Below are 14381 nucleotides of genomic sequence, written 5' to 3'. Positions count from 1 at the left end.
TTTCAGGATAGGTTGTAGATCTCTGATGATGCGCTGGAGAGGTTTTAGTTGGGTAGTTCAACTATAGTGAAATCTAGTGGTCTTGCAGTATTTTCTGGAAATGCTGCAAGAAGACAAACACCCAGGTTCTTAGTCTGCATCTACCAGAGTGCAGCTGGAGGAGGAAGGCACAGAAGAACTTTGAGATCCTGGGGCTAGGTCTAGGGCACTCAGGGTTTCTCCCAGGCAAGGACAATCCCCAGCTAGACGGATTCACTGGCTTTCCAACTGTTTGGCTGGAGCGGCATAAGGCATCTGGAGGGAGTGGCTGAGGATCTGAGGCTGTAGTGATATACTGCAGCAGTGCACTGGAACTGGCATTAGGAATGTTTCCCTGGGGAAGAGAAGGGTGTTCTTTGTATGGAGGGAAAACTTTCTCCAGTGGAGAGTGTGGATGACCTTTAGAATCCTTTTCTTGTTCCCAGTAACCTGGGAATCAATTTAAGACAATCTATATGATTATAATGCCAGAAATGAGACTAAAAATTCACATAGTGTCAACACACCATGCAGTAAATATTACAGGAATTGCTGTGACTAAGAAATAAACCAGAGACATCAGTTTTTAAATTTGCTTATATGGCATTTTTTAATATGCAAAGTGATTGCTTTAACTCAGGCATTAGAAAAAATAGACTCCAAATCCAAATAAACACAACTACTTCAGACACAAGTATAAACATCACTTCCCACAGCTGCACAAAGTGCTAATCTCAGTAAGATACTAGAAAGGTGGTATTGCTGTTCTGTATAACAGACTGACTCTCATTTTTCATATATATGAGAGAGTTTGGGTCCTGGGATTGTCCTTGTTTCTTTTTTTCATATATAGTTAAGAATACAGAACAAAGTGCATGCGATATATATGCAAATATTTTTAGCAAAAGGAACGTTATCATATAAGCAGCTTAGGTTTGTGATGATAATGCTGAGCCCCTAAACTGTTTGAGTCTGTTCAGCCCTTGTCTTGTGTCAGCAGGGGGAAGTAGTAACCAGGCACTTCTGTAGTTGAGATACTGAATGCTTTACTTGGAGTCTTTCAGGCTGTCTTCCTTTCTTTCCGTCTTTTCTATTAAATAGGGGACATTTTCATGCAGTGATATTAAATACACCGTACACCACTGAGGTTCACCACATATTGCCATGGCAGTGCTGGAAGTGATAGACACAAGTAAGGCTGGCTTATTGAAATGTTAACAATATGTTTGTAAAATTGGATTTAAATGCTGCATGTGATGGTCAGATTCTCCACTACCTGCAAGGTTCTTTTCAATCGGAGTTGTTACAGTAACAGAAGACTTTTAAATAACTGTTGTGTGACTGTAATTTGGAAATACACATTTTATATGAGCAAGGACACTTCTTGTTTCTGATTCAGAGCTAACATTGCTTCTCCAGTTCCCAATCTGTGCCTCTTCAGAGCTGAGTGAAGTTAGCCCCACCCCCTGTGCAGTCCAGCCTTTCTTTATATGATGTCTGTGGCCCAATTGAGTTCAGATGGTGTATGCAGGGCTGTGTGTATGTCTGTCTGTCTATGTGAGATGAGCTGGAGTCATAAGGCTGAGTTGTTCCAAATGGTTTTAATCAGCAACCCATTCGGGGAGAATGGAAAACTTCTGTCAGGATAAGAACTGAGTAAGTAAACATAACTTTGAACTCGAATTGGAACAAAACAAACCCAAAGGAAAGTCTTCATAGTCTGGCAGATGCCAGATAAATGCTCACTGAGTGCGGTGCGTGCTGACAGGAAAAGGGAAATTTAAAAAGGACTTTGGAATGAAGGAAACGGTAAAAACAAAGTGGGGATTGAAAATATAATAGAAAAAAAAATCATATGATTGCTGGCAAAGCCTGGACAGTCTTCAGCTATGCAAGGCATATGTTAAGTTTTACTTATTGCTTCCTTGGATGCTATTGTGTGCCTGTAGTTTCTTCTGCAGAGCTGGAGTAAAGATTTCTGTTCCTCAGCTGATTGCGCGTAGGTCTATTCTGCAAACTATGCATTGGAGAAAGGCTAAGTCTGGCTCATTAGTGTGACAATGATTGCTATTTGTTTGTGTTTTGCGCAGGTTGGATTCTATTCCTGTAACCTTTATGAAGAGCTCTTTGGAGTGCTCTCTGCCTTTCGGACCTATGACTTCTTGTTCGGTACCATGGGGGAGTTCAGCAGCAGGAATGGGAAGAACTTGAATTAGTTGTGGAAAAACACTCCTTTGTCTTTTTTGTGCCGATGGAAAGTGGCTGCTGCGAATGTTCCTGTGATGTGGAAAAGGGCAAAGTGAGAAAGGCGAAGTGGTCATGGTTTGTTGGCAGATTCCCTCTTGCCGCAGGCTTTGTCGCCCTCGGCCCTTCCTTCTGGTGCTGGTGGTGGGTGTCTATCTTTTCTACCAGATACTTCCACCTATACGGACCAAACGATTCTTTTTGGCAGTTGATAATGGGAGTTCACCAAACAAACTAGCTGCGACACAGCAAGAGAGATACAAGGAGGTCTCCTCAAGGAACACTCATTGCTTCCTCCCTTCCAGTAATTCACAAACAGTGAATAAGGTAAGTCAACCCAATGGGTGTGCTGCAATTAGGGTTGCCAACCCTCCAGGATTGGCCTGGAGTCTCCCAGCATTGGCATCGATCTCGCGGTCACTATTGAAAGCAATCCAGGAGATTTTAATAGGCTATTTTAAGAAAATGACATTGTCGAGTTGGGAAAAAAATCTCCCGGAATACATTCAGTCAGAGTTGGGAACCCTAGCTGCAATAATGGCCTGGGATGAGTCCAGCAAGACCATTTATGTCCAACTAAAATTAACATTGAGTTTGAAGTGTGTACAAATAAGCATGTGAGTGACCTAGTGACAATGAAATCCTTGTAAACACAGCCCATTAACTAGTTCCTCAGCACACTTTTATTGTCAAATGAATCCCTAATGCTTTGATTGAAGCATTGCATTATTTTTTGACTCCATGGAAACTTTAGTCCTCTTCTACTTGCTGTGCAGCACATATTTTGTTTAGTCTTTAGAAATGGGGTCAGGAACTGTACAGTACAGACACATAAATCAAATGCCAGTGGGACTTCATAAAAATGACTGAGGCTATTAATTAGCATAGACTCTTTCACTCAGACATTTATTAGCACTGAGAACATGGCTGTATTGTTTTGAAGTTATCTGCTGGTGCTTTTTGAACTTCGCTGGGATTCCACTGAAAAGCTAAAATAAACTGCATTTCTAATACTTGTTTTCAAATTACATGGACATTATTTACTCAGCAGTCTTTTGAACAGCAAATTTCTCTTTGACCTTATGTTACCTGATCACATGTTTATTTTGTATAGGGTGGCTGAGATATTAAATATTACATATTAAAACATTAGACAAATGCAGACCCTGTTACTTTTTTTGTTGGTGGTTATTAAATACGGCTTGTCAAGTGGTCCAGGCTACGCTAGTTGTATTTATTTTGAAATCTGTGATTAGCACTAGCACAATTGTATCAGGTTTTGTTGAATCCTGGAGGGTGTTGGTAATAGTTCAGGATGGATTTTGTTGTCAAATTACCATTATGGCAGCACTCAGAGTATAAATAGAAATTATTATTGACTGTAAATATTATTCTAGGATGTATCTGTTGGGCGGCATCTGCATAAAGCAGTATAGCTCAGATCTTTAAAAATAAAATATATTATTTAGAAGATCTTTCACTGGTTTGCTCTGTTATACTTTACTCTGAAAGGTCAAAGAATTGACTTTATGACATCTGTTGTGACGATTAAAAACAGATATGGCCCAATAGCTTGTTTGAACCTTTTACCCACATGTGTGGAAGAATCTTCAAATTTATTTTTCAATTGTGAATTCAGATTTTTCTCATGGCTTCCAGAAATCTAGTCCAGAATTTAACTGCCATAATTTTATATTTTAGTTGAATTTTAACTACTCTCCCTAGGTTTTCTGCAGCTATGTAACAAATACAATTAAACTTACAAATGGAATTAGTATATTTTGCAATGTAGTTGCATCATCTTCTATTTTGTGATTTCACGATTACATATCCATTCTCTTTTGATCACTGTATCTATAAACACTGATGATCATTTTATTCTAAACAGCTTACTATTTGTAAGAGCTGGCGGAGCAACTGTGAAACTTCGTTAACATGTTTGATTGATATTTCCTTTCCTGTTTTGCTTTAACAAACATGCAGACTTAGCAACGGCTTCTGTGCTTGGGCTGTTTGGTTGAGTGAGAAGTTTATGCTATTACAATATGCTGCATTTATTATCTTCCCATATCCATAGATGTGAATACTGCATGCACATACTGAACCTATCGTATTTATTTAAATGCATCTTTTAACTCATAAAAATGTTTTTCAAGCATGTGCTGTTTTAACATATGTTCTCCTTATTATTCAGAAGAACATCCACAGCTTGTTGGCTACACGTCTAAGAAGTTCCCTCGTGAGCCTTATGGAACGAAATGTCTTGCATGTGTGGTGGATGTTCTCGGTCTTTCTATAGAACATCTTTAGATTGCACGACTAATCTCAGAGACTAGGAACAATGAAATCAGCCTTCTCCAAAAAATCTGCCATTGTGCTGCTGTGGTGTACTCACAAATTGTGTACACATTTTTAGCCGAGAACAAATTGTGATGGATGAACTTTTACATTGGTTTATTATGATAAGTACCTGGAGGTACCCAATGCAAATTTGTTATACTTGAAATGTTACACTGGTTTATTATACAATAGTATGTGCACCCATGGTAGTTAAGGTTGCAAAACAGTTTCAATTAAATCCCCCCTATTTTTTTGCATATTCATGAATAAAGCTGGGCAAATACTGCAAAATATTGTCCACATGCTCAATCACATTAATTAATTGACTTCAGTTGTGTGCACTTACTGTGAATATTCTAGAAAATTAGCTTACTGACAAGAAACTTATGTTCACTAAAATGGCAATTTTCAGCAAATATTGTAAGCAGGACCCTTCGTGAATATCATGCATAAAACTGAAAGAAAATAAAAACTATGCCTGTGATGTTGTCCTTTAAATAATAGCAGGTGATTCTGATGCATCTGGGATGAGGAAGCATCTTGTGTTGTGCTGCAGAATCTCCTCTGGCTGGTTTAGGGATAGTGTAGGTATTGGGTCATACTTTTCTTCAGACAGAAAAACAGCGTGGTGTCGAACCTGGGTGTGGCAGGTTGGGCCTTGGCTTGTTATTGCAGCAGAGGACTCCCCTCCCCAAGTGTTATTAAACAGCAATGGCAACAATTCCATTTGATTACTACACATGCTATGAAATGTTACCTTGATTTTTGGGTACGGTTAGCACAAATGGCTTTAAGATGAAACCTGGCATCTTTTATGAACCAACCAGGGAAGGGCATTGGCAGATTTCTGGAGATGTGCAATTTTGCTACTTACATCTCAGAGACTGGAATCTCTCTCATTGTTTAAAGCTGTTGCTTCCAAAAATGTGGATCAATATGATGCTAGAAAGTTGATGTGTCCATTTAGTATGTAAATATGTCTTTAAACCCATGCAATAGTCACTGATTTGGAATCACTACTGCCTGTCAGGTACATAATGCAAACTATTTTTTTAAATTGCCAAAACACAGATTTGGGTAACAGTCTGGAAAGCTTGCCAGATCTCAAAGGCTGATCCTGTAGACCAGCGTTTCCCAAACTTGGGACGCCGCTTGTGTAGGGAAAGCCCCTGGCGGGCCAGGCCGGTTTGTTTACCTGCCGCGTCCGCAGGTTCGGCCGATCGCTGCTCCCACTGGAGCAGCTGGACAGGGAGGGAGAAAGCAGGTCTGATCTTGTTCACTTCACTCATGTGAGTAGTTCTATTAAAATCCATGGAACAACTCTTGTGAATAAGCCAAGTAGTATTTGGCCTGTAGTCTGTCTGGGGTATAGCACTGGAATTTGGTTCCATGATCTGTATACAATTGTGAAGCAAGGGAATTTTGAATGAGAGCACTATGCTTCCATCTTGGTGATCGACTGTGCCAGCAACTCAAGCTTCACTTTTGTGGCTTATGATATCATCAGAAACCAACTATCAAAGTAAATCCCCATAATTTACTTGCCTGTTCTATATTTATTCAGGAAACAATGGGAAGCAGAATCACATTCCAACCATTTCAATCCAAAACCCACTTCTTCCTGAGTGGGAAATCTCGTAGCATGTAAGCCAAAACATTTTAAATACTTCCAGAAAGTGAAACAGGAAATTAACTTCTCTGTAACAATGCAGGAAGTGTTTGAACTTAAAAGTAAAATAAAACAGTAACAAGAACACCTTAGTATTTGTATGCACTATGGGGAAAGTCAACAAAATGTGTAGAAGACTCCTTCGGAATTAAGGAAGACTTTCACCATCCTGTAGGCTGAGCATTTGGGGTGTTAGAAACTAATTCAAAGTTTTCTGTTATTTATTTATTATTATTTGTGTTGTGGTAGTGCTTAGGAACCCCAGGCATGGACCAGAACGCTGTTATACTGAATGCTGTCTAAAAATCTAGATGGATCCACACTTACGCTGCTGGTTCTGGAGCTTAGTCAGTTCTCTGACCCCCTGTCTGTGTAATTGAAAATACTGTCATTGTTCACATAGGGCTTGATTCTCTTTCACAGTATGTTTCTTTCAGCAGTTCCCGGTGTGTAAAGGGCCCATAAAGCCTATTTAACTGGGTGACATACAGCTGGCACAGAGGATCTTTGCCACCCCTTTGCAGTATCCAACTCAGGCAGCATGTCAGGCAAAAGGGAATGTGGCCAGAGTGCTACTGTGCTCAAACTATTTCCAGTTGCTGGAACAGTCCCTGGAGGTTGCGAGCAGCTGGATGCCAGAGAGAGCAATCCTGAGGCTCCCTGTAATTTACATTGTGGGGTAAAGTAGCCAAAATCAGGTAGTTGAAAAGATGATGGGTCCTTTGGGTCCTGCACTGAGAGCAGCTCAGCCAGACCTGAGAATCGGGGCCATTGTCTTCAGAAGAAGAGTTTACTTTGTCAAGATGAAGTCATGATCAGTGAAATTCTGTAGTAACCATTTCAACTGTTTTTGCTTGCCTGCCAGACATGGACAATGCCTCAATATTTATGGTGTTACACAATAAGCCAAGAATCTCAAAACCTCCAACGAACTGATTTCCCCTTTCAACTTTAAATATATCAGCTAATTTCTTTTTGGCCAAAACAACAACAGTATTTATATAGTGTCTGAGCTAATTGCTGACCAGATTTCATATTTTAAACTGGAACAGCTTTAGGGTTATGTAAGCTAAAGAAACAATCTAGTGTATTTTTACACTAGCATAACTTAAAAGAAGCCAAACCAATTTAAAGGAAAAAATGACAAAGGATTTTCTCCAGCCATTCTATAATACACATAAAGTAGATACTCATTTTACAATAGAAAATATTTACATCATTTAGAGCTTTAGTATTATGTGAACTTAGTTGTTTTTGTAGTTCATTAAAATGCTAAGCAACATACATTTTATTTTGGTTTTTAATCGAGCATAAACTTTTGAGAGTTGACTGAATAGGACACAATATTTTCTTTCATTTCCATCCCTCCCCCCAGTCCATTATGTACATATAAAACATAATTACAAACTCTTCTTTTTACATGCATTTTATTTACTTGATAGTCCATCATGGTTTCTTTAGAGCTCACTTTGCAGATCATCTAAAACTGCATATCAAAGCCAAAGTAGGTGTCAGTGACTGAGAAGAATGTAATGGCTTTGTAAGGCTGTAACACCAAGTACACCGTGTCAAAGCTGTCAGGGTGGTTAAACACTGGAACAAATTGCCTAGGGAGGTTGTGGAATCTCCATCTCTGGAGATATTTAAGAGTAGGTTAGATAAATGTCTATCAGGGATGGTCTAGACAGTATTTGGTCCTGCCATGCGGGTAGGGGACTGGACTCGATGACCTCTCGAGGTCCCTTCCAGTCCTATAATCTATGAAAAAAGCTGACTTCAACCCCATCCTAAATCATATGGGCAGACCTATGCTCCCATGCAGAGCCTCATTAATTTCAATGAGTCCATGCCATCCATGTTGTTCTCTTTGTAGAACTGGGGCCAGAGATGCTGTTCATTAGTTCCTTATACATGGGTGCCCTGCATGTGTAGTAAATACACTTGCTAACAAAGAACCTGACATTTCTAATTTGGGAAGAAAAATCTCTATTAAACTAGCTTTAAAACAGAAACTTGTCTTCATTTCAAAATTATTTTTAAATATTCCATTTATATTTAAACATTTATATTATATTTAAATATTCCAAAGGCAGTTCTGGACTAATCCCCCACCACACAGTCAAGCTATCAGAGTACCAAAAAGAGTCAAAGCAGTAAAATGATATAGTATTTGAACAGATTATTTTAATTGGTTGAGTTCTGCTCCTTTTATGCCAAATCTCAGCCCAGAATGAATTTTTATGGCTGAGAAAAAGGGTTTATAAAAGCAAAACTGGCAAACCTTAACTCTAGAAATATGAATGTTGTTGCAATAATATTGGAAATTCTGACGGACTCCTACTGGTAACTAGATCAATATGGATAGTGATGTAATGTATTTTATATAGAGTACTGGAAACAAATATGGGATCACTTGCTGCATAAAGGAAACATCATTTAATTTGGCCAATTTGTTTTTAATACAATGCAACTAAAGTATAGTTTTAAATAAAAAAACATCCTCACTTGGTAAGAAAACAGAGAGGAAATTGTACATGTGTATAGGAATGCAGAGCGCTCTGAAAATACAGGGGTGAGGAAATACATTTGGGAGCACTGCACATGGGTCTTGAAAAAAGGGTGGGAAATAGCGTTGAGCTTTCTCTTATATTATTGAATAGCATCAGCTTAAACGTCAGGTCATGCTGCTACATTCAAAAGCCCCAAAATCTGACTCCCACAGATCCCATCATCCTAGACTGAATTTTTGTAAAAGTCAGTTGACAGAAGTGCCATTTATTTAATATTTAAACAACAGGAGTTGGGGAGGGCTGCACTTCAGAGCACATCACTAGCTAGATTCACTTGGTTCTTGTTGCTTCAGTTTTGGCTGTACGTGTGTAGTGGGAAATGTTAGCGACCAACAACCTGAAGGACTTATTTTTTTGAAAGTTTCTCTGATGTGTGTAGCCTGAAAAAGATCTCCAAGGCAACTGGACATGTCTGTGGTGGTAGATTCGGTTTGTGTGGAAGATCAATATCAGCACCCTTTGGATTACTGGTTTCCAGAGGCAGCAATGAGTATGGAAGGTTTCTGTCTAGGTACTTTGGAAAGGCAGTGCTGGATGTTTTCCCCAGAAGTGCTTTTTTATGTAATGGTTGTTGTTTGAACTGTTTTTGATGAGTATCCGTGTCCCTAATGAGCAATAGGAACAGTGTCTGGCCATCTTCCAATTACAGCACTTAAAAAAACCATTTGCCTAAGAACTGAAGCCTGCCTCATTGCTCTGTTGTAACTGCAGTCTTTCTTCTCTCTCTCTCTCTCTCTCTCTCTGACTGTATTGTGTTTAATTGGTGTATTTGCATAGTTGTAAGATTAGTGTGTTATAAATATTCTTGCTAATCCATAGCCTAGGAAAGATTCCATGTGCATTATAGCTGAAGTCCAAGAGGGAGGGAAGAGAAGTTTTGCAATACCAGGAGCCTGCTTGCCCCTTCTGATGGGAGCATATCATTATAAGGAGGGTTTAGGATGGCATCAGAGTTGACATGGGCTGAGGTCTCCAAGCCCGAGGATCAGGGAATTCACCAGAAAGAAACTCCTAGATCTATAGAGACAGAAGATAGCCTGTCTGTGTCTACCACACTGGAGCCCTCTGCCCCTTGAAGCATTGCTCCTTCGGGAGCCATGTGGCAGACTTCCCATGTATCTGTTTCATAGCAGACATAGAGCGGACTCTGCAGAAGCATAATCCTTCTGTGGGAGTTTCAGACAGAGCTCTCCTGGCTGAGCAGGGAATGGTGCTACACAGATTCTAGTCCTCTGCCCCATTCTGACTGAGCAGTGTTTGATACAGGCCTATTCATTTTCATTGCCCTCCGCTGGAGACTTTCCAATTTGTCCACATCCCTTCTATAGTGGGGGGACCAAAACTGGACGCAATACTCCGGGTGTGGCCTCACCAGTGCCAAATAGAGGGGAATCATCACTTCCCTCAATCTACTGGCAATGCTCCTACTAATACAGTCTAATATGCCATTGGCCTTCTTGGCAATGAGGGCACACTGCTGACTCATATCCTGTTTCTCGTCCACTGTAATCCCCAGGTCCTTTTCTGCAGAACTGCTGCTTAGCCAGTCAATCCCCAGCCTGTAGTAGTGCATGGGATTCTTCCTTCCTAAGTGCAGGACTCTGCACTTGTCCTTGTTGAACCTCATCAGATTTCTTTTGGCCCAATCCTCCAATTAGGCTGGAGGGTAGGGATAGGTTCCAGACAATCTACCTCTCCCCCCAGCTTAGTGTCATCTGCGAACTTGCTGAGGGTGCAATTAATCCCATCATCCAGATCATTGATAAAGATGTTGAACAAAACTGACCCGAGGACTGATCCCTGCGGCACTCCCCTTGACACTGGCTGCCAACTAGACATCGAGTCATTGATCACTACCTGTTGAGCCCGACAATCTAGCCAGCTTTCTATCCACCTTATAGTCCATTCATCCAATCCATACTTTTTTTAACTTGCCGGCAAGAATACTCATTCTCAGATCTAGCACTAGCCACTGTTCTCCCTCAACCACATCCACAGATAATTCATAGATCTCCACAGGTATCTAACATGAGGTTACATCACCCAACATAACACTCATCCAGCACGGGGGATAAAATACGGAAGCTTTACCATTGGTGTAGCAGATAGAAAGTAACAGCTCTATGCTCACTAATGTTGGTCAGTAGGGCTTAAATTAAACAGCATAAATAACATTAAAAGAGAAAACAGTTCTCAAAACTACCAGCTAATAATAGTTGGCTTTCTGGTTTAGTATCTAGAGTGGTTCAGACTCCTATATGACCACCTTCCCCTTCAGAGGGCATCAATGATTTAATAATAGGTTACACCAAAACATCTTGGTCAAGTGGATAGGATGCTAGACTCTGAAAACTTGAGTTCTGTTCCTGTCTCTACCACCAAGCTGATGGATGACTGGGGCAAGTCATTCACCTCAGTGTGCTGCAATCTTCAAATCTGTAAAATGGGGATAATGATATATAGTCTTCTTTGTCAAACTCTTTGAGATCTCTGGAGGAGAGCAATATAAGGAGCTAAATATTATCAGCATCATATTAAAAAGACCTCCTTAAGCAGAGTTTCTGAAGTGTAAGGGCTCAAAGTTCCTCTAAGGAACTCCTGAACAATTGTTGGCAGGGGCATCAGAAAGCAGGGCGCAGCAGGGAAATGCAGTGTGAGGTCCATGTCGACTGTCATCTGTGGATGTGGTTGAGGGAGGACAGTGGCTAGTGCTAGATCTGGGAGTGAGGGGAATAAATGGGCGATAAGGAGAGGGTAGGATCTGCAGCTGGGACACTGGAGTCGGGCACTGACTGGGAGGAGGAGGTGCTGACTTGGGGAAAGGACACTGGCTTTTTAATAGAGAGCAGGAGGAGGTTCTGAATGTGTGGAAATGGAAGGAACAGTAGTGCTCCTGAAGACAAGAGAGGCTGCCCAAAGTATAGGGTTGCCTGGCATATTAGTGGAGGTAGGGGTGGACTGTGAGGATGAGGTACATCCCATGCAATATACCTGGAGTACCCCTGAATTTCAGGTTAAAATAGTTTTGTACTTGGGTATGTGGGAAAAACTATTAAAATCTGCTTTAAACAAAATACTAAAGGCATCCTCTGGTGTTGCTGCAGGGGAATTACCTTCCATTGTGAAAGGGAGAGAGATCTTATGGTAGGGACGTGTTCAGAATGTCCTCTGATGGAAAGCACACAAAAGGGCATTAAATAAATGTTATTTCTTGAGCACTGGGATTGTGTGTGGTGGTGTCCAGACAGAGGAAGACATAATCCTTACCCAAAACAGCTACCAATCTAGATCAGAAAGGAATGGACACAAACTGAGAGAAGACAGTGATTCCAAATTAAGTGCCAGATCCTGAGCGTGGCTCTGGATCTGGCCCCAAAGCTCTCTCTCTATCTGTCCTTAATTCACCTTGTTGGGTTTACAGTGGCATGGAAAATGGTGTCCTTGTACAAAGTGGAGCGAGGAGTGGCTCCCTTGCATTATGTACATGAAATGGAAGGAGTAGGGGATGACTGGCTTAATTACCTCTGATGTTAACACATATTGGGCAGGAGTAGGGGAGAGACCCAGTGTACAAAGCAAGAACCATATGGTGGGTGGGGAGGGGATGGAGGTGGGGAAAGAGAAAATGGGGAGTCAGAAGGAGTAGAGCAGCCACAAGGGGGAATGTGGGGAGACATGACTTCTAATAGTTACTGTAATTATATAGGAAGTACAGAAGAGAAAAGATCAAGAGGGAAAGATGGAAGAAAAGAAAACAGAATGGGGGAGAGGAGGAGGAGAGAGTGGAAGGCGTATTATAAGGCAATGTAGCACAGGTCATGCCAGTCTAACTGCTAGACTAATATGTTATAAAAATACTACAAGGACAGGAGAAGGATCTATTACAAGTTTATGTAACATAATTCTTCAGACCTGATCATTTCCTATGTATTCTTGTTCCTTTATGCATGTGATCCGAATTTGTTATCTGAATATTCTAACATCTAAAATGTTCTTGGATTACACGTTCATTAAATATATCTAGATGACTCTCGTAGTATTATAGACATATTTCAGCATGTCTCGTTATCAGTTATGCTCAAATCACTCATAGGGTTGTGTGTTCTATAATAAAAACAGAAGAGTACTAGTAATTCAGGGATCTAAAATAGTTTATACTTCTCACTGCTGCAAAGAATTTTACACTTGAGCCAAGTGTAACATAAAGCTACATCCTGTGATTGGGGAAGAGACTGCAGTGAGAGTGACTTACCAGATCCATAAACAACTGGAAGCATCTTGAATGACATTTGTTTATACCAAAAATCTGTCCCTTTTTTTTCAGCATAGCCTCTTAATAAAGACTGATGACTCTTCAATTGTATAGCACTTCCTGTGTGCATTCCAATGTAAACTTACTAAAACTAGACAACTTTCAGTTTTTAAAATAGATTCTTTTTTTCAAATGTCAACTTAAAATTCATGTACTTGCCAGTAGATAACTTGATAACCCTGCATTAAAGCCCTCTAAATAGAAATACTTCTCACAGGGAGAACAACCAGTTTAATAAAGTAACTTTGCTATTATCCTTCTGCAAAACAGCATCTAGGAAGCTCCAAATACAGTCACATTTTTTTCCATGCAGAACATGCTATTTTTATGTATCGAGTGACTCTCTCAGCATTTGTAGTCCCCCCTCCCCACACATATTGCTGTGCACACACAGTGTGTTACTCAAATACCAATAGAATCAGATTGCTATCGTGACATTCTGACACATCTGGGTAATGTTAGAACAATGAAACATTCAGCCAGTTGGGGAGGTTCATGAGTGCGGGACACTGAACTTTCATAGGAGCTGGCTCTAGATTAATGAAACTCACTCCTGCAAGGGATAAGAGTGACCATAGAATGAACTGCTTCCAAAACAAAATGCTAAACTCACAACATAAGTCTTAGTCTATGGAGGTGAGGGGGAAGTTTCTCTCTCCCCAGTCTCCAGGTACCCTGGCACCTAGATTATTTATTTGAGTTTAGCAGAGGGAGAGTGTTTATCCCTACATACTGCTGGCACCAGCCTCTGTGTAGAAGGATGTCAAACATCAGAAAACCTGTGAGGGGTGTTGCCTGTGTTTCACGGGTGATACTATCCTACTGCTCCTCTGCTGGTGCATACAGGACTCTCTGCTGCCCCTCCATATGACTAAGGGCATGGAGCACATAGGAAGCATGGCTAGCCTATGTGGAAAGAGGATGAGTCTGGTGACACCTGTCTCAGGTGAGGTTGCTCATTACCCTGTGGTGAATCCCCGATAGAAATGGCCCTCATGCTTTACTCAGGCTATTTTAGCATGGTTTCTGAGCTTCTCTTCTCCCTTAAAGTAAGTTACTTTACTGGCCCAGCACAGCTGGCATAAAGACAGTGTCACACTCTGGTGTGTCTGGCTGTTTGCAGAGTAGTGCTGCTGCCTAGTGTCCACTTGCACCCGCTCCCAGGTCAGCATCCTCCTCCCCTCAACCATCTTGAATACTAGTCTTACTTTACTCTCCCACTGCACCA

At 40.8% G+C, this 14381-nt stretch overlaps 1 protein-coding gene across 4 annotated transcripts in view; it reads left to right on the top strand.

The window, feature by feature from the left end:
* The first annotated feature begins 1545 nt into the window (after window positions 1-1545).
* CPED1 (cadherin like and PC-esterase domain containing 1) overlaps window positions 1546-14381 on the top strand; it is a 197735-nt gene continuing 184899 nt past the window's right edge. For 2 of the 4 annotated variants that reach the window (XM_054023380.1, XM_054023406.1), the window contains exons 1-2: window positions 1546-1674; window positions 2109-2589. In XM_054023380.1, the coding sequence (XP_053879355.1) occupies window positions 2338-2589 (252 nt within the window). In that variant the 5' untranslated portion in view covers window positions 1546-1674; window positions 2109-2337. Of the gene's footprint in view, window positions 1675-1752; window positions 1828-1881; window positions 2018-2108; window positions 2590-14381 lie in introns of those variants that run through there. The other 2 variants (XM_054023391.1, XM_054023399.1) reach the window with 2 other exon arrangements.

The sequence above is a fragment of the Malaclemys terrapin genome, chromosome 1 (genome assembly GCF_027887155.1).
Source record: "Malaclemys terrapin pileata isolate rMalTer1 chromosome 1, rMalTer1.hap1, whole genome shotgun sequence".
NCBI lineage: Eukaryota > Metazoa > Chordata > Testudines > Emydidae > Malaclemys > Malaclemys terrapin.
This window is presented reverse-complemented; position numbering and strand designations above follow the sequence as displayed.